Source organism: Takifugu rubripes, chromosome 2 (assembly GCF_901000725.2).
Source record: "Takifugu rubripes chromosome 2, fTakRub1.2, whole genome shotgun sequence".
NCBI classification, from domain to species: Eukaryota; Metazoa; Chordata; class Actinopteri; order Tetraodontiformes; family Tetraodontidae; genus Takifugu; species Takifugu rubripes.
The window spans coordinates 6,004,406-6,029,823 of NC_042286.1; the positions used below are offsets into that span (position 1 = coordinate 6,004,406).

At 41.6% G+C, this 25,418-nt stretch overlaps 3 protein-coding genes and 1 long non-coding RNA gene across 9 annotated transcripts; 1 reads left to right on the top strand and 3 right to left on the bottom strand.

Moving 5' to 3' along the window:
- Positions 1 to 200: 200 nt before the first annotated feature.
- LOC105418679 (transforming growth factor-beta receptor-associated protein 1) lies at positions 201 to 6,310 on the bottom strand. Of its 4 annotated transcripts, XM_029832683.1 has the most exons (12): positions 5,844 to 6,298; positions 5,081 to 5,446; positions 4,762 to 4,956; positions 4,456 to 4,610; positions 3,958 to 4,043; positions 3,530 to 3,877; positions 3,319 to 3,376; positions 3,103 to 3,246; positions 1,828 to 1,962; positions 1,603 to 1,744; positions 1,105 to 1,523; positions 201 to 991 (listed from the first exon to the last, which is right to left on the bottom strand). In XM_029832683.1, exons 1-12 carry the CDS (start codon positions 6,007 to 6,009, stop codon positions 860 to 862), a joined length of 2,346 nt encoding a protein of 781 aa, XP_029688543.1. In that variant the 5' UTR covers positions 6,010 to 6,298; the 3' UTR covers positions 201 to 859. The 4 variants fall into 4 exon arrangements, with proteins under 4 accessions (XP_029688543.1, XP_029688542.1, XP_011617049.1 ...); XM_029832682.1 differs by having other exon boundaries at positions 3,958 to 4,040; positions 5,081 to 6,296; XM_011618747.2 differs by having other exon boundaries at positions 5,081 to 6,296.
- Positions 1,213 to 23,996, top strand: LOC115248824 (uncharacterized). The gene is made up of 3 exons (XR_003887576.1): positions 1,213 to 1,329; positions 3,547 to 3,723; positions 23,052 to 23,996. It is a non-coding gene; the product is annotated as an uncharacterized lncRNA (long non-coding RNA).
- Positions 7,376 to 9,477, bottom strand: fhl5 (four and a half LIM domains 5). Its single transcript, XM_011618739.2, has 6 exons — positions 9,385 to 9,477; positions 9,056 to 9,237; positions 8,757 to 8,931; positions 8,050 to 8,219; positions 7,758 to 7,944; positions 7,376 to 7,674 (listed from the first exon to the last, which is right to left on the bottom strand). Exons 2-6 carry the CDS (start codon positions 9,215 to 9,217, stop codon positions 7,523 to 7,525), a joined length of 846 nt encoding a protein of 281 aa, XP_011617041.1. The 5' UTR covers positions 9,218 to 9,237; positions 9,385 to 9,477; the 3' UTR covers positions 7,376 to 7,522.
- Positions 13,880 to 21,747, bottom strand: fut9 (fucosyltransferase 9). 3 transcript variants are annotated; one of them, XM_029825790.1, is made up of 4 exons: positions 18,087 to 20,042; positions 17,920 to 17,994; positions 16,453 to 16,565; positions 13,880 to 16,048 (listed from the first exon to the last, which is right to left on the bottom strand). In XM_029825790.1, the coding sequence occupies exon 4, from the start codon at positions 16,038 to 16,040 to the stop codon at positions 14,961 to 14,963; it is 1,080 nt and encodes a 359-aa protein (XP_029681650.1). In that variant the 5' UTR covers positions 16,041 to 16,048; positions 16,453 to 16,565; positions 17,920 to 17,994; positions 18,087 to 20,042; the 3' UTR covers positions 13,880 to 14,960. The 3 variants fall into 3 exon arrangements, with proteins under 3 accessions (XP_029681650.1, XP_011613872.1, NP_001027858.1); XM_011615570.2 differs by lacking the exons at positions 17,920 to 17,994; positions 18,087 to 20,042 and adding an exon at positions 21,582 to 21,747; NM_001032686.1 differs by lacking the exons at positions 16,453 to 16,565; positions 17,920 to 17,994; positions 18,087 to 20,042 and having other exon boundaries at positions 14,961 to 16,040.
- Positions 23,997 to 25,418: the final 1,422 nt, after the last annotated feature.

Consider the following 25,418-nt stretch of genomic DNA (forward strand, 5'->3'; position numbering starts at 1 on the left):
GATTCCTGCAGTAAAGGCTAGGGGACATTTTCCAGTCAAACATAATAATTTACGATTTAAATGCTGGGTCACAACTGGTCACTTATCCTAAGCCATTAACCTACAAGTTGCTGTTCCAGAACTCCCAGAATACATCACGATTATAACTGCACTTATGGTTAACCTCAATGACCAAATTACAACAAAAATAGACAAATAGATTTAATCCCATTTTTATTTATGTTTCCAAACTGGATGCGGTGACACGCCATTTTACAATTACTCTCAACTCCTTGACCCGTCTGCTATTTTGCACCACACAATCGTGTATTTCGATGTGTTTTTCAATTTGTCTTGATCAACATAGATGCATATCAGCGCACGTGGAGAAGCGAGTCACATGGAGCCCGTCACTTGTTAACTTTCTATTCCCAGCTAAACGCACACAGAGGAAACCAGATTGCTGGATGCATATACAGTATATGGCACTGGATAGAGGTCAGGTTCTCTCTGGTCATTAGACTGACCACCGGTGGTTTCCATGTGTAACCCCACTGTCTGACCCGTGAGAGATTTGTCCCTGAGTGTCCTCCACAAATCAGTTTATAGCTACTGCTGTCTACAGCGTCTCTTGGAAATGTCTGACATCCTGCCCTTTAAAAGTGCGTGGCTTGCTCTTCTGAATTTTCAAACCAGTTATTTGCACGATGTATTTTCTTTAATCTAATTAAGGAAAGTTCATGAATTGGCTTCGGTGTTTGTCGAGAAGAGACATTTAAATGGAGGATGATCAGGAAGGAAGAGGGGATATTCATGAGCAGACACACATTTGCATAAAATAAAATTCTAAGATCCAGAGCAGTATTTACAAACAGTATTTCTAAGATCCAGCACAGTCTAAGTGCATCATGTTTCCATGGAGGCTACAAAATTGTGGTTCTGCAAACTCTTTCTGGCAGACATCACACGTCTGCCCTCTGTCCAGTCGGAACTTTGTTTTTGAGGCCTGCATCTGACGAGGAGAGACAAGAAGGGCAACAGGCTTCAGAAAAACAAGGGAAGAAAACATGCAGTGTTCACTGGAACAAAGTGAACACTGCATGTGACACATGCTGTCCGACTCACCCGCATGACATTGTGCCGCATGAGCTCTGCCTCACTCAGCGCCTTCTGCAGCATTGTCATTCGCCTCTGGTGCAAAGTCTCTCTAAAAGATCCAAATAAGAACTTGGAGGCAAGCTGAACAGACCAGGAGTCAGGCAGCAGATGGACGACCTTCGTTGCTGCAAAGACCCCAGGATTGTTACTGAGAAGATCTACAGTGGCGCTGATGAGGTCCTCGGAGCTCAGGTATATTTGGAGCAGGGTGAGAAACAGGGTCTCCCTGAACTGTGAGTCTCTGCCTTGTGCAGCCCTGAAGCAGTAGGCCTCTGCTGTTTTAGGGTCATGACCCTGAACAAGCAGATGAAATGCTTCAGAGTATTTTCCTGCTCTGCCAAGGAGAATGGCTTTCTCCTTGTGCAGGAATGTTGATTTGACATGCTCTGAAACAGGAAAATGAGACATAATTTCAAATTTAGCTGTAATACAGGAACAATTTTAACATCCAGAGTGCCACAGTACCATACACAATGGAAATGTCATAGAATTTAGATTCCCATAAATGCTGCTGCAACTTCTCTCTTGTCTTTAAATGCATTTCCTCCCCCACTTGCAGTATCCGATCAGCATAAGCCAGGGCAAGATAGTTGTGATGTCTCTCCTCCTGAGGGCAGGCATCACATCACAGTAGATTTAATTAAAAAAAAATATTGTTAGATTTAATGTAGGTTTTCCCACTGGACCCACCTCACTTTTTAAGTTGTGTATTAAGAACTCCAGATACAAAAGCATTGCCAGTGGATACTCCTCTAAAAGAGCCAGGACATCTCCAGATTCCACTTGATCTTCTGGACGACGCCCAGTGAAAATATGCACACCTATCTTTTAAAAAGGGACATTGTAACCATCAAGAAATATCTTAATGCGTTAATAAAGCATTTTTGGTGGTGCCCAAGGTAGTTTTCTCTGTCAACTGGACTGGGTTTCTTCTCTTGAAGACGTTTCGCCTTCTATCCAGAAGGCTTCTTCAGTTCTGAAATCGCTGGGGAGAGAGTTTGAGAATATATAGCCCCTGGACCATTTGCATGCTAATGATCTGGGTGGTCACCTGAGAGTCGTTAGCAGGGTCGTTGGTCGGGTCGTTGACCTAGTTTCTGTTGAGATGTCTCCCCTTTGTCTGCTGGGTCACATGGTGATGAGTCACTGGGTCTCTTGGAATGGTGTGAATGTTTGTTTTGCTGTTGGAAGGAGTGGAGGACTGCATTGTATGTGGGTGATAGGAAGTGCCTCAGGCCACCACCCCTGTTTAAGGATGGTTTCTCCAATTTAACATGGATAGCTTCCTTGACCCCCCTTTCGAACCAGCGGTCTTCTCTGGCCAGTATCCGTACTTGGCTGTCCTCGAAGGAGTGCCCACTCTCCTTTAAGTGTAAGTGGACTGCTGAATCCTGACCCGAAGAGGTGGCACGTCTGTGTTGTGCCATTCTTCTGTGTAGAGGTTGTTTGGTTTCCCCAATGTACAGTTCCTTGCATTTCTCCTGGCACTGTACAGCATAAACAACATTACTTTGTTTGGGTCTTGGTGTCTTGTCCTTTGGGTGTACTAACCTCTGTCTGAGAGTGTTGCTGGGTTTGAAATGAACCGGTATGTCGTGTTTCTGGAGGATCCTCCTAAACTTCTCCGAGACTCCAGACAGGTAGGGGATGGAAACGCTGCGGCGTTTGTTTCTCTCCTCCTCTCCTTTGCTGAGGTCTTGCTTTCTTGAGGTTTTGGTGCTACCCAGACTGGGCCTTCACCAAACTCTCTCCCCAGCGATTTCAGAACTGAAGAAGCCTTCTGGATAGAAGGCGAAACGTCTTCAAGAGAAGAAACCCAGTCCAGTTGACAGAGAAAACTACCTTGGATACAAGGACCTGGATGACTGAGAATTTACACAGACTTTTTGGTGGTGTACAGAACAGCGTTCAGCAGTTGTTTGGGCCAACTCTGCCCCCTTGTGGTAAATGCATGTATTAAAATACCTCCTGGTTTCTTTTTAACGTCCAGTCTGCAAATTTCCACACAACATCTCTGTCTTGCATTTCACTTAGAGTCCAAACTATGTGTTCATATACATCTGTGAATGAGTCATCTTTGTGGATACCATCTGCAAGGTTCACCCAAATCTGTGGGAATGAAACATTTCACAGCGACGTTATTGACTAAACCAGTAAAATGGATATTTTAGGAAATTATACCTGAATTGCGTCCGTTAATTTTCCGTGACTTTGGAAGAGAGAACCTAATGCGTAAAACCTGCGAAAGAGTCCTTTGCTCAGTTGCTCACTCATTTGACACACTCACAAAAAATGCCGTAGAAGAAACGCGTTACGCATACTACGACATATTACGACGACTGTTATACGACAAATAAGCAATACATTTCAAGAAAAGTTCATTTATTCTTACCTTTTGTGCTTCTCCAGAACAGGAACACAGAGGTCCAGTTCGCATTTGTTGGGAGACGCAACAAACTGCTGCAGAGATTCAGCGTCTCCCAGTTCCACATACAAACGCAAGAGGGCGCTGTCAACTTCTTTAACGGACGCCAGCACTTGCTGGGTGTCTCTGACAGTTAGGAGAAACTCTTCCAAGAAGTAAAGGTAAGACAGAAAGACACTTCTGTCCTCTTCCCAGCGTGAACGGAGATTTTTTATCTTGTTTTTTTCATGAAGCTGAGAATGAAAGTCTATTCCGATAATTGACTGCATGTCCGGGTACAGTTGGATGATTTCTCTCGGGTCCAGATGACCTTTACTGAACAGTGATGAGGATTAATGTATGCATGACTTTGAACTTAAGTTTTATTGTTTTTTTGTTTCATGTTTTGTACTTACATGAAAAGATCTTTAGCCTCAGGAAAATCCTGTTTATAAAATTTAGCAAAGCCAGCTAGGCAAGAGATATTCTGCTGCAGCTCCTGCTAGAAGGCAAATCAGTTTAAATTTCAATGGAAGAACAGTTGCTAAGGTTGAAAAATCAGGAAAACACATTCCAAAGTAACACACATTTCTATTATCTATATATTTAATCAAAGTCGACTTTCCCAACCTAAACAATGATGACACTTTGCGCAAATACAAAAACTCTGGGTTTGTCACAGCTGGAAGGCTAAATTTAATTTTAAAAGGAAAGAAAAATGGAGGATTACATAAAAAGAAAAAATATTCCTTTTGAAATCTAAATTTGAAAGAGATTTTTTTTGATGAAATGATCTAGTCTACGTTCTTGGGATTCAAGAAACTGCATTTAGATGCAATGCAGTAAAATAGATCATTTTAGAGGAACTTTAGATTTAAAATGCAAACATGTCTGCATCCTGTCCGGCATTTCACCTTGCATGAGTCGGGCAAACAACGGGCCTGCACTCCGTCCAGCAACAGTGAGTCCTCCTCGACCTTCCCTTCCTGTACAAGTGCCTGGATTTGCTCTTGGAACGGCACCAGTCGGAGGCTGAAAACGTCTCTCTCTGTGAACACTAACACGCCATCTGAAGCAAGAGTTGTTTGGGCTTTTTGAGAGACATTTGGGAGCAAGAATGATTGACTGAATCGGTGCAAACTGACTGGCACAGCTACATCATTTTTTTCCCTTGAAACAATATGGCAGCTAGGGAAGGACTCTATTGATGCCTGGCTTACCTGATGCAGAGAGCAGACCCTTGGCCCCTTGAAGGTTCACAGTCTGCTTCTGCTGAAGATCCACCATGCTGTAAATGGACAGGAATTGGGGCTGCAGGGTTACTATGTAGGGGAAACACATGGCGGCTGCCAGCACCTCCCGGGGCCACTGAAGGGGAGGACGCTGGCATGTCCCTGTCTTCATCACAAACATGCCTGAGGGATAAGGACGGAGAATTTATATCTTCCAAAAGCAAATACCCCCTGGCTATTTTGATTTGGGAGGCTGATATGAGCTGATTGACGTCAGCTGCTATATATGCGCTCTGGCTGCTCTTACCTAAATATTCAGGCCCGTTCAAGAGGAATTCCCCTTGTCCCACGGAGAAGACAATGGCCTGTTGCCTGCTGTGGCTGTGAGGGAAAAGCTCCTCGCTGCTCCCTGTGTGAATATCGCACAGGAGGTATTTGTCGGTAGTGGCGTAACACATGCTACTGCCATCTACCGCAAGGGCTACGGGGTCCTGGAGGACAAAGATCTCCTTCATCACCTCCCAACTGTCCACTCCTACCATGTGGATCTGGATCACCTTTCTGCGACTGGAGGAGGTCACCATCTGCACATGCGGTGTCTGGTCTGGGAGCAACGGGTTCCACACCTCAAACAAAGAGACGTGCTGGATTTTCTTCAGAGCTGGAATGGGTTCTAAGGAAAACATGTTGAGGGCAGCGATGCTACGATCACAGAGAACCAACAGATGGTTGAAAAGGGGGATGGCCCTCAGTTGAGCTACACTGCTGGTAGAACCAAGTTTTCTTGTTCTGCCCTCTCTGACGCTCCACTGGCCAGGATGTTGATCTCCATCGCTGCTACGAGGGAAAATGAGATGCTGGACTGATGCATTTTTTGTCCCTATATACAGATTTTGTCCATAGCACTCAAGGCTGTGAATGCTGGCTTTGTCCCTTTCTTTCGGTGCCACTAGTTTTTTAAAAACATGTTTTTGGGTAAATGGTCTAAAAGCCATCAGAGAAATGTCAAGATTTCTGATTTTTAAAGACAAAATCAGCTTGAGGAAACTGCCAAATTCAGCTGTCCCTACCTCTCTGCTGCTGTCCTTTCCTCCTGAATTCTTTCTGAAGTTTATGAAATGAGACTTGGCACTGCCTCCACATGTGACCACAGCCTGACAGGAAATACTTGTCAGCATTATTGCAGTCCCACTCTGTGTGGACACATGCGCAACTCAACCAAGGTTTCCTGCACATTAAGCATTTACAGCCACCAAAACAATGGGTTTGATTTCACAACACCTTGTTCTTCTTGTCCCAGCAGACCAAACTAGCTTAGCCTTATAAGCCTTATATAGGGCTTATAATGGAGGCAACACATGCTGTAAGTGTCTAGATTAGCTATATTTTAGCTACTTTTAGCCTACTTTTAAAATGATGATTAGGCTACAAATATGTAACGAGCATCGTGGGGAGAATGAGGCACCACGTGACCACTCTGCTGTACGATGGTGCTTTAAGTTTAACTTTCAGTATAATTAGATGTTGAAATTAAATATTTACTGTCCACATTTTTACAGCATTGGAAAACTTTAAGTCCAGAGCCGCGGGTTGCCGACCCCTGGCCTAGAGTCTAGGCTATCTAGCTGCTAGATAGTCAGTCTATGTTTCTGTGAAGTCAAGCTCCCGAGCACACAGAGCAGTGCTCTATTCTGCAGCAATAAAAAGGAGAGGAGTCGACAAACCTCAAGCCACCAGTCTGTCAAGCTGATCAAGTTTGCGGATGACACCACCCTTATTGGGCTCATCTCCAATGGTGACGAGACTGCCTACAGGAGGGAGGTGGCTCGACTGGTATCCTGGTGCAGACACAACAACCGGCAGCTGAACGCTCAGAAAACAGTGGAGATGATTGTGGACTTCAGGAAAGTCACAGCCCCTTTGCCCCCACTTGCCCTCATGGACTCCCCCATCACCATTGTGGACTCCTTCCACTTCCTGGGCACCACCATCACCCGGGACCTTAAGTGGGAGCCCGATATATATATATATATATATATATATATATTGGTGCCATGCAGAAGGTAGCACCAATCGAGCCTTATGTCCAATATGATTTGGAATTCAAAACCACAAATGATAAACAAATGTTTGAAGAGAGAACTCTGTCTGTCTGTCTGTCTGTCTGTCTGTCTGTCTGTCTGTCTGTCTGTCTGCAGAGAGAGAGAGGGATTTAAAATACAGTATTTCCTCCATCCAGAGAAGTATGTGTCTTTTTTTAATAATGCCATTATTTCCACTGAAATGTTGAAGTACAGATTATCTAGATTCTAGTGGGAAACAGGTTTATTTTTTTTATTTTGAAGTATGTGGTTACAGCGCAGGGTTATGGTCTTGCCCCCAAAAAATTAGGTGTTTCTGTAGGGGTGTTGTTGCTTCACAAAACATTTGGTGAGCTTCAAAATTAAGCAGTATTGCATTAGTTTCTCCCCAAACATTCAGAAGAGCTTGTAAACACTTTTTAAAAATACATTTTGATAATGAGGGAGAAGGGAGCAGCAGGTACAACTGCTTTGACTGGAGAGGAGGAGCAGCAGGTACAACCGGTTTGACTGGAGAGGGTGAAACTTTGACAACCTGGTGACTGAAGCTCCAAATGTGTTACTAGCTCCTGAACTGATGAAGCCTCTTGGATGAGAAGTGAAACATCTTCATGGAAATCAAACAGTCCAGTTGCTATAGTTCAACTACCAGAACAACAGTGGTATTGTTACTTTTCCCTGCTACAGTCAGTGCACAAGATGTTGTCACGCTGAGTGAGGAAGCCTCGTCCCACCAGAGAGATGGAGCACTGCATGCAGGTGAAACACTCGCTGTGCCACTGACGCTCCTCGAAGGAGATGTACTTGGCCCCTGCCAGACCTGCACACATCAGAGATCCTTCAAGCTTGCATTTCTTCTCTGAGTAAAAACATAAAAACAAAGCCCAAAACTTGGCTACTCACTGGTGATTGGCTTGGTGCAGCCAACACATTTCTTGGCATACAGGTTGCTGAAGCATTCAAGGCAATAGGGGTAGTTTTCCCTGGTCGTGAAGCGTTGCCCTGACAGTTGCTTCCTACATCCGATGCACAGGAAACACTCGCGATGCCAGGGTTTCTCCTGATAGGTCACCCCTCCTGTTGTGATGGCCTGGAGAAGACAAAAATGACAAGAATGAACCTGGCTTGTTTTCCTTGCCTTGTTTGTTCCCTTACATGTGAGAGGTTACACTGAAGGGCGTCACCACTACCCTACCTTCTTACAAGCGCAGCACTGGTATGCATATTGTTTCTCAAAACAGGGAACGCAGAAGTAGCCTGAGTCCTTTGGGATGAATGACTTGGTTCCTATGGGCTGCTGGCACCGGTGGCACAGGAAGCAGGTCTCATGCCAGCTGTTCCCCTTGTATTCCATTTTGCGGGCACCTGGTTCAGGGGACAGGGGCGACTTATGCAATACAGTATGTTCTAAGATGATTTCTGTCTCCCACATACAGAGAACTCACTTTCAGTTCATTTTTTCCCTTGTGTTTAGGTGTAACTTGTTATGCTAAAACCACCAAAGAATTTAAGCCCATTAAACAGGTTCATCAGGACCTGCCTATAGAATTTTCTTACTGGTTTTCTCTCTTGCTCCTCACCTGCAATCACCTCAGTATATCAGCAGCCCTGACTTACTCCCTCTTTGCCTAACTGTCGTTGGCTCATTGTCTTTCCCACACCCTTTCTTTGTATGGATTCCTGATTTGTTTCTCAGCTTGCCTTTGGCTTCCTCGTCCTGTCTCTGTTCCTATGAACAATGTTTCCTGGTTCTGCCTGTGACTGCTTTGTCCACTCCTGTCATTTTGCCCCTTAAGAAGGCTTTAGTCCATCTGTTTGCTGCAAGCCTCCCTGCCGCTCACCCTGCGAAGAGCTATTGCTGAATTTTCTCAGTGGGTAGAATTTAATTGTCCTCAAACAAACCTGGCATGATGGTTTTCTTGCAGTTGTTGCATTTGGAGGAATAATCATTGGCGTGGCATTCGGTGCACAGTAATATATCATCCTTGGCTGCAAATGCTTTTTCCACCAGTGAGCGGCTGCACTTGGCACATTTGAAACACTGGTCATGCCAATGACGATCCTTGTAGGACAAGTCCTGTAAATCAGTAACTTGAAATCATTAGTTGTTACGGGTGTGATGTGTGCACAAGCAGAATAAACAAAGGAATATAACATGCCTTACATGTTACTGTAATCAAAAAACATTCCCAAGTTTTTACCTTGCAGTTGCAGCCAATTGGGAGAGAGCAGCCTTCACAGCAGTTTGCAAACAGGTTGTCATAGCACTTTGTACAGTACTGTGTGTCCTCTTTCATTATGTACTTTTTCCCCAGCAAGGAATCTTTGCAGTAATGACAGTCGAAATGTTCGGCGCTCGACATTTTGCTTCTGACCTGTTCGGCTGAAGATCGAAGGTGAAAAAAATGGACAGAAAGACGAGCAGAAAAGATGAAGGAAAGAAATGTCTGGCAAATTTCCTGGCAATGTCTTCCACTTCTTTTCAGCTGCTGCAGAAAAGAAACCAGAAGTGCATTAAAGCAAACTCTACCTCGTTTGATTCAGGGAAAGGTTGAGGCTTGAACTGGCAGTCCAAGTGGGGATGAGAAGGGGTGAGGCAGGATTAGAGGTATCCACTGGGGGATCTTCTATAAATACTAGTTCCCTTATTAGTGGTACTCTCAAGGGACAAACACACTCAACTACATTATTCTGAACCTTTTAAGGGAGTTATGTTGCAGCAATTGCTCAGGCTTTGAACTGATCTAATTAATACACACAGGTAATATGAAAATACTGAACAGTTTAAGGAATTTTATCAGAAAACACAACTGCATCATTTGACGGTGCTAAAAAAAATCCAAAACTTAAATTTCAGCAGGTTATAATCTCCATACCAGGACTCAGGAACCATTAATGCTGCTTTGGCATCACTTTAAAAGTCCAAAGTTCAGGAACTCATTGGCTGTGGGTCTGTGGATATGCTAAACATCCATGATGAAGGGGGGGCGGGGGTTCAAGGGGTCTTTTTTACCTAATTTGGATAGTATAATGCTATATAACTGTTTCAGAAGCAGATCTAGCCGGAACAATAATGCAACTGTTTTGTTTTTGAAGGAAGGTGCACTATTTAAGATGTGTGTCTATTACCAGTTACATTAAATCCTAGAATAAAAACAAAACACTTTTGAGTTGAACAGCTGCTTTCTTTAGCTTTAATGGTACAGCTGTGGTTAACCAACAGTGTCTGTATGTATGCTAACGTATGCTAACTTGGCAAGACTGCAAAAATGTAAACTTAAAAAGAAAAATAAGATTGACAGTTGGTGAATAAACACTTGTATAATGGAACATGTGCTACTATCAATTTTCCAAAGGGTCAGGGGGTGGACATCTTCATATAAATAGACTGCAAAGACCACCAGTTTAATCCCTGACAACCCCCCCAACACACAACTATCACACACTTCATTCAGCTATCATTGATTTATGCCATTTTCAAGCCATTTCTTAGAAGTAAGCACCCTCTTTAATTACCACCCGTTGTAAACCAACTCTGGCATTTTGCTCTTGCAAATAAAATTCATTTTACAGAATTACTGGATTGGTAGCACTGGTGGTGCAAGTAGGTTGATAAATCTTTGTGGAGTGATGTAAGACTCTGCAAAAATAACCACATCCTATCAAGAATTCAGGTGAAGAAAACATCTCCTGGCTCTATTTTCTTTTTAAGTAGGTGGATCCGCAGGATTAGACGGAGTCATCTGCTGCTCCGGATTAAATTACTACTGTATTCTATCTGTGCTCTCTGCTGGTGTGCAGATCAGTGGCTGTAAATCACAAAGCCATGCAGACCTTGGATAAACCCAACTGCAGGACAAGTGTAGTCATTACCTCTCAAAAGCTTAATCTTTGTTGCACTGGAGGCTGCTGCACAGTATGTTATTCTGTCATTCTGTGATTGTGAAGCCAGGCTGGGACTGACCTATATACACGGCAAACAAAATACTCATCCCCCTCCCCTATTATCAGTAGATATTAAAGACAGTGTTCTTATGCTGTCTGATATAATCGGTTTTTGGTGCCGTCCTTATTGCAACCGCTCATCTTTGTAACTGATAGAGAACAGGTGCTCATCTCCTGGATTACCAACTTCTACACCAGGCTTTGATAACTCTGCAGAACAAAGCACCTGCTGATTTTGCATAGCCTTTTTTGACTTTTTAATCCCCTGTCAACCTGTGAGCCACTGCCAACACATTTCATATGTCTCACCCTGAAAAATAGGCCTTTATTGCCTGGATGCAGGTGTCCTCTTACCACATCCAAATGCTTTCATGCTTCACAATCAGGTGTCAGTGAACATTTCCCTCTTGTTTTTTGCTCCTTTGAGATGGTCACATGATGTTGATGGAGACAGACCAACCTGACTGGGTTGCATCTCTCTGAAGTACCAAAGAGCACACCGCCCAGGAGTTGACAGCCTGGTGATGACAGCGTAAGTGGGGTCCATTAGTATGAGATGAGGGGATGGTCTGGTTGTAAATGAGAGCTCTCAGGCAAACCTGGGCTTTTGGGCAAGTCATTGCACTCATCTGTGGCAGGGAGGGCCTGCTTTCAACGCAACGCTCTGGATTGAACAGGATAGCCACACTGGGGATTCCAGGGGAGGGTTATGTGATACAATCTTCCAAATCTACTATCATAGATATGTTACACCCTTTCAGGGAGCTTGTCTAAGCAACCAGGTAATTCTTCTGCTGACTAGGTGCCCACCCCTCCCTAATTCTCACCAAAATGTGTGGCTAATACAACTTAAACACCTCTCAATGGCCCCCTCCCCCCACCGAGCCAGACATATGAGCTCCTCCGCTAAAGAGGAGAGAGAATTTTTACCCTCCTCAGGAATGATCAAGTCATTAAAATGTTTTCCCCATCCGAGTTTGTGGCAATGGATCGCAACAACAGATCACAGCACATAGTCCATTTCCAGTATGACCTCAATCAAAATTTTGACCTGTGAGTCAATTGTAACACTTGAAAGCAAAGCACACATTTTAAGAGATGTGCTACTGCCTTTATGGGTAACCCTGCTTCATGCCCCTGGAACTGCTCAGTATCTTCTACAACCCATCAATCACTCAGTTCCTGACATGCACTATCACATTTTGCTTGAACTCGACCACCAGACACAACAGGAACAGCCAGCAAAAAACTGTCAGGACCGCAGAGAAAATCCCTCTACCCTCTATTGGTGCAGGACCAGGAAGTGGGCAAGCAACTCTGTTTAGACGCCTCGCATGCTACACAATGTGTTTAAACAGCTTCCTCTGGTTGGTGTTACAGAGTCCTCCATGCAAGAAAATTAAGACCACGCAACAGTTTATTTTCTCAGGAACAAAAGTGTCCCTTGACCTTGAAAAATGTCATTTGTCATTTTTTGGACATCATCAACCGCTAATGTCCTCTGATGCTGAACAAACGGATCCCCAAACCAGTCCCTGTCACTTGAACTCTCACACTAATCCCATATTGACATCAGGGGATTATTTACACCACTGGTCCTGGCAGCACACTCGTTATTCACACATTTCAGCCTGTAACATGGGCAGAGGTAGTCAACTAAGATGTCACCTAAGGGGAAGTTGTGAGTGGAAATACAGCAGAGATCTCAAGACAGGAGTGAGCAGGAACCACTGCATGTTGATTTCAATCAGTTATCAAGGCTGCTGAAGAGCTACATAACCTGCATTAGGCTGCACAGGGGGTGAGTGTCACATTTAAGGGAATCAGAGTTTGTTTTCATTTTGAAGCGGAAAATGATAACTCTTTTTAAATATATTTTGGTTCAAAACCTTTCAACCCATTGAGAATTTATGATTGAAGATTGACAAAAATATATAAATAGATAAAAGTACAACTTACGGCTTTTGCAGTTTCTTCATAAAACACTTTTATGCAGTTAATGACCCTAACCCTTTTTTAACAGTGGCTGTGCTTGATAATAATTTACAAGACAGGAAAAAAAATTGACGGGGAGTATTGTGTTTACCCTTTAAATGATTTGCCAGATCATTCACTTTCATTCCTTTCTTCATCTTTTTATTATCTGACACAAACGTCTACAGTGGAAACACAACAATTTGGCAAAATACATTGTTTTGGCAAAATACCGATGCACCGATTGATTAATCGATTACTTAAAATGGCAGCAAAATACCAACAAAGCTCTGTCACCCATAGACAAAAACTTCCCTTCTTATGACTTCATATCATGATTAAGATTCACAGAGGACAAAGAAGACAGTTCCTGTTTGTTCTGTTTTTTTTGGGTTCTTTTGTTCGTTTTGTCCAAAGAGAAACACACAGTATAAACATCTTTTGCCCCCCCCCCCCCACCACCACCACCCCCCGTCACATTGGCCTGTCACCTGTCACATGAAATATGTCTATAAAGTGTAAAATTATGAGTGCCAGTTTAATCAACTACCCTTGAAACGTCAAAGTCTAAACTTTCAAATTAGAAGCAGAATTGTGAGTCACACATTGCCATATACAATAAATCTGCAGGAGGATTGTTGCCCTTTTTTAGAGTATGACCTTAAATGAAAATGTGGAGCACACCTAATTGAAAAGAGACTCAAAATGTTGGATCAAAAGTATTTTGATGTTACTTTTTTCACCCACTTCACCGCCAATTGCAGCACGTCTGTAAATGACAGAAGTGCTGCAATTGGCGGTGAAATTTCACTAACTGAACAGAAATAATAATAAATACTGTATATGTACTCCCAATAATGCAAACATTGTTGGAGCTCTCTCAGACCCTCAATCTGATGCAAACAAGAGTCAATGTACAGCTTTCCACACTGTAAATCCAAGTTCCTTTTCCATAAGTAAAATTAGAAGTACTTTTATGGTGTCAAAATATTAAATAATTCCTGAATCTGAATGATTTTGGTGAGCTGTGACTTCATAGATTGATGACTCATCTTGCATAAAATTTTGCCCTGTATTTTCTTTTTCCCTATAATTTTCTCTTGATAACAACTGTTCTGATGTTTTGATGGCATTTAAAAGTTATGGAAAATGTATGGATGCTAAATCTTCTCGGTGTTGCAAACCCCACATCCGGGTACAAACAAAACATAGAGATGACACAGTGATCTGCACATGAACAGATCTTAGCTGCTTTGTCCTAGGCTTGCTTCATACTTATTGATTTTTTGTGCCAACTGGATGAAAAACATGAGCACAGCTCTTTTCCACCACACCGCTGAACAAGATTACATGCAGCAGAGGTTAGACATCATGTGTTGTTTCCTGACATTGCAAAGCCCGAAAACCACAGAACACACAGTAATAAGTGAATTGGTGTCACGCATTGAGCTCTGGTCTTAAGCAATCCAGTCAAAGGAACTCAGACTTCTTTACGATCTTGCAGGCAAACTCCAATCCAAAACCTTTCTTTAGCTTTAAAATAATTCACACAGTCCCCTTTTTTTTACTCTCAAGTGGGATTGTGTACCTTTTATATTGCAGTACAAATTTCCAGTCATATCTGCTGCAAAGACTACCCACAATGATCACCATAATACCATAATCTCACACACAAATGCAAAGACTGTAGAATTAGAATTGTGAATGCCATTGTGGAAAGGAAAAATAACATTTTCATGTTTCTAAAAATAATGCAAACTATGCATGACCAATATTAAATAATCCTTCAGAGTTTAAGAAATAGTGCATAGATGAATACATGTCTGGTACATACAGATGCCCTTGTTTAGACAACTGAGCTCTGAACCTTTTGAATCACTTCTGAACCTCTACTGCAGTCCATTTCATGGAAAGGTGACATTTAAAGAAAAATAATTCTTCCATCACTTATTTTGAAACATCAAATTGTACTGAATTCATACGAATAAATTTCCAAAAATCATATCCAAATACATAATACAGGAACCTGATTTGCGCATTTTTAAAAATGTGCCCATACACCTTAAAAATACCATGCACCCAAGAGGTTTGGACAGATCCCTAATGTGACTTCATGTCAATCAAAGTACAAAAATCTGTAATGACTTCCATCAACAGCAAACAATGCATAGCCCTGCACAGCACAGATCAACCCCAGTACCACTTGTTAAGGTCACTGAATACTCTATATTGCTTATGCCTTCTGATGTAATCACAAGCCTTACATGTGGCCTCATGCCATAATTCCACTCGCCTTGCTTTAAAGCGCCTCCGCCATTGAAAGTATTTAAGGTACATTTCTTCATTTTTATCCAAGAGCAGCAAGTAGTCAGCCAGCTCCTTGGCTGAGGCAAAGTCCTCCACGTGGATGAAGGCATCTCCGTGGATAATATTCTCGTAGTTCTCCCTAGGTGGGCCCAGAACCACTGGCACCGTCCCCACAGCAAGTGGGTTGTACAGTTTTTCAGTAAAGTAGTCTTTGTGGATGGAGTTCTCAAACGACAGGTAGAACTTGCAGCTGGCAATGATTGGTAAGGTTTCTTCGTCAGGGAGTTGTTCCCCAAATGCTCGTCCAAATGTGTGGACCTCAACATGCTTGTACAACTCGTTGTAGAATTTAACTCGTGCATGTTCCGGGTTCCAGTTGCTGACAATCCAGCAAACAAGTTTGTTTTTGCTGGGTGGGACAAAGTCCTCCACATTTTCTGTGGCAATAACCGACAAATAAGGCAGTGGAATGTCAGAATCCAGATGGTAATTCATCGTCAGATTGAACAGGCTCTCCATACCCGCATGCCTAGAGGAGTGTGAGGGAGACTCCATGTTAAACCAGACCCATTTCTGGAAAGATGGTCGCACGACTGTCGGCATGTTGGACAGGTCACCTGCGATGTCTCTATGATGGAAGACAACGCCATCCGACTTGTTGTAAAGGTTTTTATCTGCTGTAATGTAACAGCCCTCGAAGCCAAAGTAGGCATTGCACACATTCAGTTCGAAGGTTTGCCCGAATGGCCAAAACCAGAGCAGTATGGTGGTCACGTTTTTATCACTGTTGGTAGAAATGTTATTCTTGAGACGCTCTGAGCTGACTCCAGTCTCCATGGGACCCGAAAACCAGCTGGTGGATGGTTTATAATACATGAAGAACAGAGTCACAAAGCACCCCACGATTAAAATGCTAATGAGAAGGGGTCGTATGATTCCGTGAAGTGCTGAGGTTGACATATTCCGTCCTGAAATGGACATAAAGCAAAAAGAAGAAAAGAAAAATCAATCACAAAACAGCAGCCTCATTCCAGAAGATTTCATGTCTTACATGATGTGTTTACAGTGAGTGTAAAACTGAACATCATGGGGCACTCCAAATATGTGCCATAAGAAAAATACTTGTTTGCCTGTTAATATTAAAAAAATCTACTGTAAATGAAAACGAATAATCTTGGTGAGACACTAAAGGCATAGGAGCCTTTGAGAACGTTAGACTGATGAAAGTTTATTCCGAACAACAAATTAGCATCATATATTAGCTGTGGGACCTATAATTTTACCCATCACATTATTGATGCCTACTGGAGAAATAAGGCCACCACGGCTTTCAAACGATGACAAGAATCTTCTATCAACTTCTCATACAAACCTGACTGATGCGACTGCAAGGTGGAATCCAAACAAGCTCAGAGTTTGCAAGGATTAGGAGGGCGTCTTTTTCCACATTGGCTGGATGATGGTGTCAATCTTTGCAGATCGGCGCTGAGAGAACACACAAATACAAAAACAGAATTAACAGGTGTGTCTGAATGATGATTAAAGGGATAAAGGCAATGGTAGACGAACATCATCGACATGGAGATTCTACGCAACCATAAATACTAAATGCAAAAATTTTAGACAATTAAAGAAAAACAACACGAAGACTAAGAAAATATCACTTTGTCAAAAACATCACAGTTTCCAGCTGATTTTCCTTCTAATTAAGTCTAACAGAATGCAGCCATCTTTAGACTATGGAGTTTATTTATGCCTAAACTCATTTGTTCTCTGGGGTCAACCCACCATATGCACCAATAAAAGCGACAGATCAACATTTGGATTTATGTTTAATCACACAGTAATGATTTGGAATACTTAAACCTAGTCAAAAATTCATTTGGTTGTCATGCCAACCACCTTAACCTAGGAACATTGACATTAAAGGCTTGAAAAACATGCATTTCCTTAAAAAGGCTTGTAATATATATTTTTTAAATATAAGTAGAGTTTTTTATGTAGTTGAATTATGATTTCTATCACTGGCAAACTGTTTGCTTTATAAGAAGACCAAAGAGTGATGCAGTGGTCCAAACTGGGCCACTATTGTGATGAGGTAAATATTAAATCGGACTGCCTTTCAATTTCTTGACAGAAGATGGAAGTGAAACAGTGCATCACACAAACTGGTAAATGCATTGTGATGTATTTAGGACGCAGAGAGAACTCCTTCTATTTGAGTAGTTTGCAGCAAGGCTATGTGTGAAATAGCTTTGGAAAATATATATTTTTTAAAAGCAACAAAAACTAATCAGAATATGGTGTCATGAGAGATGCATAAAATCGCTGGCATGGTTATAACAACAGTTATTCTAGAGGATTCAATCCACAACTTTTCAAATTTCAATCTATTTACGTGTAGCTCGATGTTAAAGGGCACTCCATCCCAGGTGAGGATGAATCCCTGGCCAGCGAGCGCTGAAGGTCATTTAAAAGAAGACGAGCCACTGTTTAAAATGGTGTCTTTTCTCACAACACTGCGTAAAGTTAACGGGCATTTGCGGTCATACACTGCCTGAAACGCAAATTTGCGCCCCAAATCGCAGAAGATATGAATAATGACACAGCGTGGAGGCTGATAAAATGTCCAGTGGGCTACAAACAATGCGCGATTTCAAGTTTGCATGTTTATTGGCGAAAAGAAAATGTTACATAAATGATGAACGGAACCTACCATGCAGCTAAATTACAAGACATTTTTATGGCAGAAAATTTCTAATTAGCTGTCCGGGATTTGCCGTCGGAATCGTGTAGCCATGGGATGCTGGCAGAAGAGATAGCCATGCTCTCCACTCACCATCACTACGGACGTGAAGCAAAACGCATCTTCCCCCTCATTTCTTCCAGCTGACCATCAGCTTTTTAAAGGCGCCTTGCAACACATGGAAAAGGCGTTCGAGGGTAACAACAATAACGACAACAAGCATCCACGGCATTTGCAAAGGCAGATCCGAATGAGCCCACCTCCATCGTCTCAATCCGCAAACGATGACACCTATGTAGCAAATGCTCCCCCGCTGCTGCACACCGACGCAACGAATGATGTCAGAGAGGAAATATTGGCGGTTATCCCATCAGCCCTTATGTTGAGTCGGTGGCTCGGTTTGCGAGGACGCCATGCATGTTCATGGATGTGATGCGATGTGGAATAATTCTCTGCTGGCTGCCCATGCGCTACCTTGTTTTACCGTCAATGCAGCTGCAGGATGTGGCTTTGGTCCAGTGTGTGCGTGCGTACGTGCGTGCTTGGTACTGATGGTGGGGGTAGTGTAACTTGTGTTAATAATAATAATAATTTCGACAGAATTTCAATATTTTTCTCAATGGTCCACCAGCAAAAATAAACCCTTTTAAAATATATACTCACTTTTAATGTTGATAACAACACTCAGCAGCTGTAGCCAACAATATTTCATTTACACCGAACATTATGAGTTCATGTGACACCAACTATAACTGTCTTTTTCATTTCCTTAACTCATATGTTTTAGAGAGAAATGCAACTACATGTCTCATGTGGTTGATACCGCAAAGACAAATTAGACAGACGTGGTTACATTTTTACTGAGATCCGTATATCTAAGTGTCTATCTACTGTCGACTGTCTTTTGGATCACATCCCAAGACACTTGAAAGATGGAAGATAAATAATGAAAGATATTTTACCACTGACTGGCAGTACTGTTCTTAGGCAGACCAACAGCTCTTAGGAAAAGGTTATAAATCTTGTTTCTTTTAACTGCTGCAAAAAAACTTTTCTTCCTAATGTGTTACCAAATTTTAGGCCTATGTCAACATTCCTTATCTCTACAATACTTGAGAAGTAGCGACTAAGGGGAAGAGCCTATTTCACAGGTTTTGGAGCTCACCACGGCACAGAAAAGGGGGGAAATGTCTGCACTTATGTTAAAACAAAACAAGCAGGTTTCCAATGGAGAAGCCGAGGGACGAATTGTACATGGTTACCAACAATGTGTTTACTTCTACAGCTTGCAGACATGATTCCTCTGAGTAGCAACTAATTACTGAACTACACAGCAGAAATCCTCAGTTGGCCATTGCAGAGGGGTAATTTGACTACTGCATGTGCTGTGGCTCTTTCTTTTGCATTATAGATCGAAACCTGCAAGGCCACAAGCATGATTCTTTCTTTCTGTCCCAACAGCTCTTTAAAGGTGCTGTTGACTCATTTTGAAGGTGGGATCAGGTAGATCAGGGAAAACTGATCTCCAGGCTGGTGCTGAGAGTAGAATGGAGAGAAGTAACAGACACCAAAGCGAGTAAAGCGTATATATAATCAGCACTCAAATTTCTTGAGTCATGGATAATTACTACACATTCTGATGATTTCAGACAATCCACCAAGTCTTTAATGATTGAAATAAATATCTCTACCTTTTTATACTTGTAAATTTTTGCATATTTGTGTAAAGGGAGCTTTGGAAACACAGTTAAATATTTAAATTCACATGAGTTTTTCCTCTTAAAAGCATTTCCTGTTTATGAGTTCTTGTGTTAAAAAGAAAAACAATCCAACTGAGTGACCAACTAAACATGATGTATAATTTTTGTTATTTGTGCAAACACCAGCTCAGAGAGCAGATGATACCTTCAAAGTTGTTGGACAGGTTTTCTGTTATGTTGGGGATAAGGTTAGGCCAAACATAACACTGCTGTTTGTTTCACTATTGTGATAAAATTGTGAGGGCTGATGTCAATGTCTCTTTCATGACCATGTAATTTAGACTTTGGAAGCCCACCCTGATACTAATACCAAAGGCTGCATTTAAGGCTTTGTAAAAGGTGCTGTTTGAACAGGTGCATAATGCAGCTTTTCAATGCAGAAGGTCCACTTTGCAATGCAGTGATTGTAGGAAAAAAAAAGGTATGCCACATCCGTCCATCCATTCATCCATCCATCCGACCGTCCCTCCACCGCTCCATCCATCCATCCATCCATCCATCCATCCATCCATCCATCCATCCATCCATCCATCCATCCATCCATCCATCCATCCATCCATCCATCCATCCATCCATCCATCTTCCCTTTGCTTGTCAGCCCAATCTGGCACACCTGTTTGGATCCCAGATTTTTAAACCCCTGCCATTGACAAATTGTTTGTGTGTTCAGTATGATTCTTCAGATTAGGTTTTTGGTTCCTGCTCCCATCCTGGTAAATCTCATGAGGATTATTGTCCTTTGGGATTATGTCCTGTAGTTTTTAGACAAGGGTGAAGGCAAGGTATACACCTGGATGAGTCTCCAGTTTATTGTGGGGTCCTGTAAAAGTTATGATACTAAATTGTCCCTTAAACAATTTTACTGCCTGGCATGGGTGGCCATTCTTGTGTGGAATAGGAAGGACACCCACAACATCCAGGATGTTGCTGTCTTGGCAAACTGTCACACTGTAGCCACCCTGCAGTGATGTTTGTGAGGTCTGATGTATGTGTATGGAACAGGCAGGCATCTGTGTGGCAGAGTGCACAGTACAGAAAGTCGTAAGTTGGTGATTGTTTTTTTAGCCTAGTTATGGACAAGAATAACTTTTATGGTTCTTCAATAAAATCTTTCTATTAATGAGTCATCTTTTGGTCAGGTTGGTCATCACAATATCCTTTTTCCCTGAGTGCATGAATCTCAAGAAGCTAAATGGATTGTTTTTCTGTTACTCCTCTTATAACTCTTTTGGTTCAAAAAACGCTTTGCCACCACCAGATTCCACCATTTTCTACAATACAGAATCAAACTAATAAAAGACTTCTCTTTTTTTCAGGCACTAAAACAGTTATTATTACTTCCTATTATTGTCTTCCTGACATGACTTCAAAATAATAATAATAATAATAATAGATTTTATTTCAAAGCGCCTTTCAAGACACCCAAGGACACTTTACAGTACAACTATGCAACACTATTTACAATTTAAAATCATAGGTCAGCTTCAAAATGGTTGCTGCTCCTTGATTTTTGTGGTTAAACCAAAATGGGAGAGAGGATTTTGACTGAATGATAAATATCAAGCACATAGTCATTGTTGATGTATACATACAGCCAAGAAATAAAATGATGGGAATACCTATAGACAATAGTGTCAGATGAAGCCCTAAAACAGAATCATTTAGGGAAATCATGGCCACTTGGTAATAATTCATTCAAAGGGACATGAAATCAGTATAAAGCTGACAAGGATGCTTTCAGAAAATAATGGTGAAATAGATATGAAAAAATTCACCTAGCAGTGCACTTAAACAGTGCCAAATCAATGGGAAATTATTTAAATTGGACTAAAGGTTTTGAGAAAAGAGAAATTCTATTACTTTAAAAATAGATATTCACTCAACCAAAGTAGGGTTAGGGTTAGGGTAAGTTGGAGGGAGATATTACAGAGTTTCATGAAAATTAACAAATTTCCAACACACACACACACTTTACATTTATTTAAAATCACTAACCTATTAGAGCTGCCAGGTACACGTCCAGAAACAAGAAAAGTCCGGGTAAAGTTCAATTACAAATATCATCTTCTTTATAAAACACAAAAGCAAACACTTGGGAGTTCGAGTCAGCCGGAATATCAAAAATGCTGTGTTTAACGAAGGAGAAAAGCTTTGGGCGGGGTTCTAGAACAGGTAGGTACAGGTGATGTCATTTCAATACATGGCGGAGAGCAGGTAAATGGGGGGAAGTGCAGCATCGCTTCTTTCAGACGCCTCGTATGTGAAGTACATATAAGTCAGTTTATCTCAAGTCAGACAGATGTCTTGGTGTAACGGAGAGAGTTGAGAGTAATATATAACAAATGACGAAGAGTTTTTTTTTTTTAATGTTTATATCGTTATTTTCAACCAATCATTAAGTACACTTTATTACGGGACTTTTCAGAATACTGTAGTACCAACTGTCCCTCTCTCCCCAGCCATCAGTGCCGCCCTAGTGGCTTCCTGGAGCTTTTTCAAAAATATGAAAATGGAAAAAGGTGGTGTGACTTTACATATATATATATATATATATATATATATATATATATATATATATATATATATATATATATATATATATTTATTTTTTTTTAAATATAATTTCTGTAGAGGAAAAACATGACAAACAATCTTAAAGTCCAATGCTGTAAAAATGTGTAAAATAAATATCTAATTTCAACATCTCATTATAATGGAAGTTAATCTTAAAGCACCATCGTGCAGCAGAGCGGTCACGTGGTGCCTCATTCTCTCCAGGATGAGCTGCAGGGAAAATAAACATTTAATCATGAATGCTCATTATGTATTTGTAGCCTACTTATCATTTTAAAAGTAGGCTAATATAGACACTTACAGCATGTGTTGCCTTCACAATAAGGCTTAAATAAGGCTTTTAATTTTTGCGGATCCAAAAATATTTGTTTTTTGGTCCAATATGACTCTTCCAACACTTTGGGTTGCCGACCCCAGGCCCAGACCTAGACGGAGCTAGGTTGGGCTCCAGCACCCTACCTGACAGCGAAAGGGAAAATAGCGGGGGGGGGGGGGGGGGGGGGGGGGTAGACAACACATCTTTAGGGGCAAATGCGAGTGAAATACTCCCAGGTCTGAGTGACTTGTTTTGCTGCTCATGTTGAGATAACTTCAATAACAGCAGCACCAGAAAGATATAAATGCAAAATAGAGTAAAATGGCGACAAACTCGTGCTGATTTCTCTTGTCTAGACTCGATGTGTCGGTCGCGAAATTATTTATTTCTATTATTTTAGAAATAAACCCCAGTTCAATGTATATCAAACCAGTTGAGGCTAAAATATTATAGATTGTTAAGAAATGCCCAAATAAATGATAGAGTGATGATGATGACACTGATGCCAAATTGTTATTATTTTTTATTATTATTTCCCCCTTGCCTTATCCTGACCAGCAGTTTTGCTTTGTCAGGATGCGGTTTTTGAAGACACGCAAGCACCCAGAGATACAGGCAGGCCAAGAGCACATGCCCCTGCCACCAGCACCCACACCCAACCATGACGGCCCACCCTAGCCATCCTCCACCATGCTCACCCCAAGGGATGACCCAGGCCACCCCATGACTGCAGCCACATTTCACCCACTCAATCAAGCCACCACCCTCCCACCCAGAAAATATGCAAATTCACCCAGAGCAGGTGCAACAGGGCTGGACTGTCCCAGTCCCACAAGGTTACGGAAAAGACCATTGCGCTCCAGAGTATTTGACATTTTTCTCATTGATTCTTAGAGACTGCTGACATTCTCTTTAAACTAATATGATCTAATAGGAGACTCCTGAACCGGGTGTGACGGCCCACTAGGTGGCCTCACATCTTAATATTTGGGATATGGTGTCTTTGGCTGCGCCTGGTCTGGTGTTGTGCTTGGCCTGCAGATGGAGCTGTCTGGACCTGTTTGGGAGGCCACCACTCCAGGTGGGGCTCATTAACCTGATGAACCAGTGATGGCTTAAAAACCCGTGTTCAGGATGGAGATGGGGCTGATCGGGCCGAGGGTCAGCTGCTGCCGAACGAAATTGGAAACCTTGCCGAACGCGTCCACTAGAGAGTGCCAGTCCCGTTGTTAAAGCCTCGTTGGGATTACCCTCGTTGGATTCTGATTATACCCTGTTGCACCCTACTGCTTTCACCGTTACCATTGACTGTTCACTTTACTTTTCAATAAATCCCTTTTTGTTAAAAGTGCTTGGTCTCCCCGTTTATGTTGTGGTCATTCGGAGCCAAGTGGTCATGACACTGGGTAATAGCCAGCTTTTTCTTGATTTCCAGTTCATAAGGATAGATTTCTAATAAGAAATCAATTTCAGATTTTTGCATCCATATCGGTGATACTTGGGTCACAAAGGGCACACACAGTGAGGGAGAAGCCGTTAGCGGCCGTAGGAACCAGTCTGAAAGGTCACCACATATCTCATGCCAGAACATATTTACAAGTGGGCAGTTCCACATAACTGTCATCGTTGCAGTGCAGAATCCCTCAGACCCGTTTTGAGCATTCTTTGTCCTGGGTCTTTGTAGAACTTTATATTATATGAGTTGAAGATTTGGATTTTTTTTGTCATTTAAAATGTATTTATGTACACTTTTGTCCAAAAGTCTTGGTCTGGCCTGACTGATTGATCTATTTTTCATTTCAAGGATGGAAAAGAGAAAGCTATATCTAGGCTGGGTAGGAAGTGATTTACTTTTGACAGTATTTTTGGATCCAATAAAATTAAAAAAAATGTAATTATTGAAGGAAGTTGTAGGTTAAGTGAGTTTATTCCTAAACGTTCAATTAATTATAGACTTTATCTACTGATTCTCCAAAAACATGTTTGTATTGAAAATCTGTCCTTTATGCCTTGAAATGGGATGTTCAATATGAATATTTCCGTTAGATTTTAGAAGTGAAGAATTTTAGCATTTGTTAAACGGGACGTCAGGATTGTTCCACATCGGTGTAAATTTGCATGGAATACATAAGGGTCTTGTTACAGTATTTCTGGGACTTCCCTGTATCCTGTTAGAGTGGTTCTTATTTTAATGCCTATACTCTATTCTGTTGGCGAGACAATAATTATGCACATTTGCTCATTCTAAACCTCCCACATCCTTCCTCTTCTGCAGAGTATTTAGACTAATTCTTGATGGTTTATTTTTTTCCATAGGAACTTGGAGATGCTCCTGTTTAATGATTTAAACCAAACAGAAGGAGGTTTGGTGGGTATAATTGAGAATAAGTAATTATTCTTTGATAAGACCATCATGTTTATTGTGGCAATTCTTTTGATTAGTGATAAAGGCTGGTTTTGAGAAGAGGGGGGAATTCAGCATCACTAAGGCTTACAACCTGAAGGAAATATTAATTCCCTGTTATTTAATGTTTCCTGATTGAAGTGGTATTAATGACCTAGGTTGGAAACTATATCTAATTGGTAAAGTTAAGGATTTCAACCAGCTAACCGAGTAAGCAGAGAATGAAGAGAATCCTTTGATGGGTACCATTACATTAGAAAGTGAGGCCTGCAAGTTCCGAAGAAATACGCTCGAGAACAGGTCGTGGTACCAATAAATCTAATGGAAAGAGATTTAATGCTGGCTTTGGGAATTGGAGTGTTTCCTTGTGAAGGAGGAATAACTGCTCAGCATTCAGTGATGAACATGGAGTGTGATGCAAATTCTGTTAACTATTGGTACATCTACAAACAGCGGCTTCAAGTGATAGACATGCAAAACATTTCTTCCACTCATTTAATATACTAGAGCAAACATTCACAGCATATGGAATCACAAA

What these genes read in the sequence shown, in the direction of transcription:
- LOC105418679 (XM_011618747.2), bottom strand. Translation starts at nt 5,951, where the DNA reads ATGCTGACAAGTATTTCCTGTCAGGCTGTGGTCACATGTGGAGGCAGT. An exon ending in GAACGGGCCTGAATATTTAG is followed by an intron (nt 4,957 to 5,080) that starts GTAAGAGCAGCC and finishes CTTATCCCTCAG; the next exon opens with GCATGTTTGTGATGAAGACA. An exon ending in GAGGCTAAAGATCTTTTCAT is followed by an intron (nt 3,878 to 3,957) that starts GTAAGTACAAAA and finishes ATCACTGTTCAG; the next exon opens with TAAAGGTCATCTGGACCCGA.
- fhl5 (XM_011618739.2), bottom strand. Translation starts at nt 9,217, where the DNA reads ATGTCGAGCGCCGAACATTTCGACTGTCATTACTGCAAAGATTCCTTG. An exon ending in CAATTGGCTGCAACTGCAAG is followed by an intron (nt 8,932 to 9,055) that starts GTAAAAACTTGG and finishes ACTGATTTACAG; the next exon opens with GACTTGTCCTACAAGGATCG. An exon ending in CAAGAAAACCATCATGCCAG is followed by an intron (nt 8,220 to 8,756) that starts GTTTGTTTGAGG and finishes CCCCTGAACCAG; the next exon opens with GTGCCCGCAAAATGGAATAC.
- fut9 (XM_011615570.2), bottom strand. Translation starts at nt 16,040, where the DNA reads ATGTCAACCTCAGCACTTCACGGAATCATACGACCCCTTCTCATTAGC.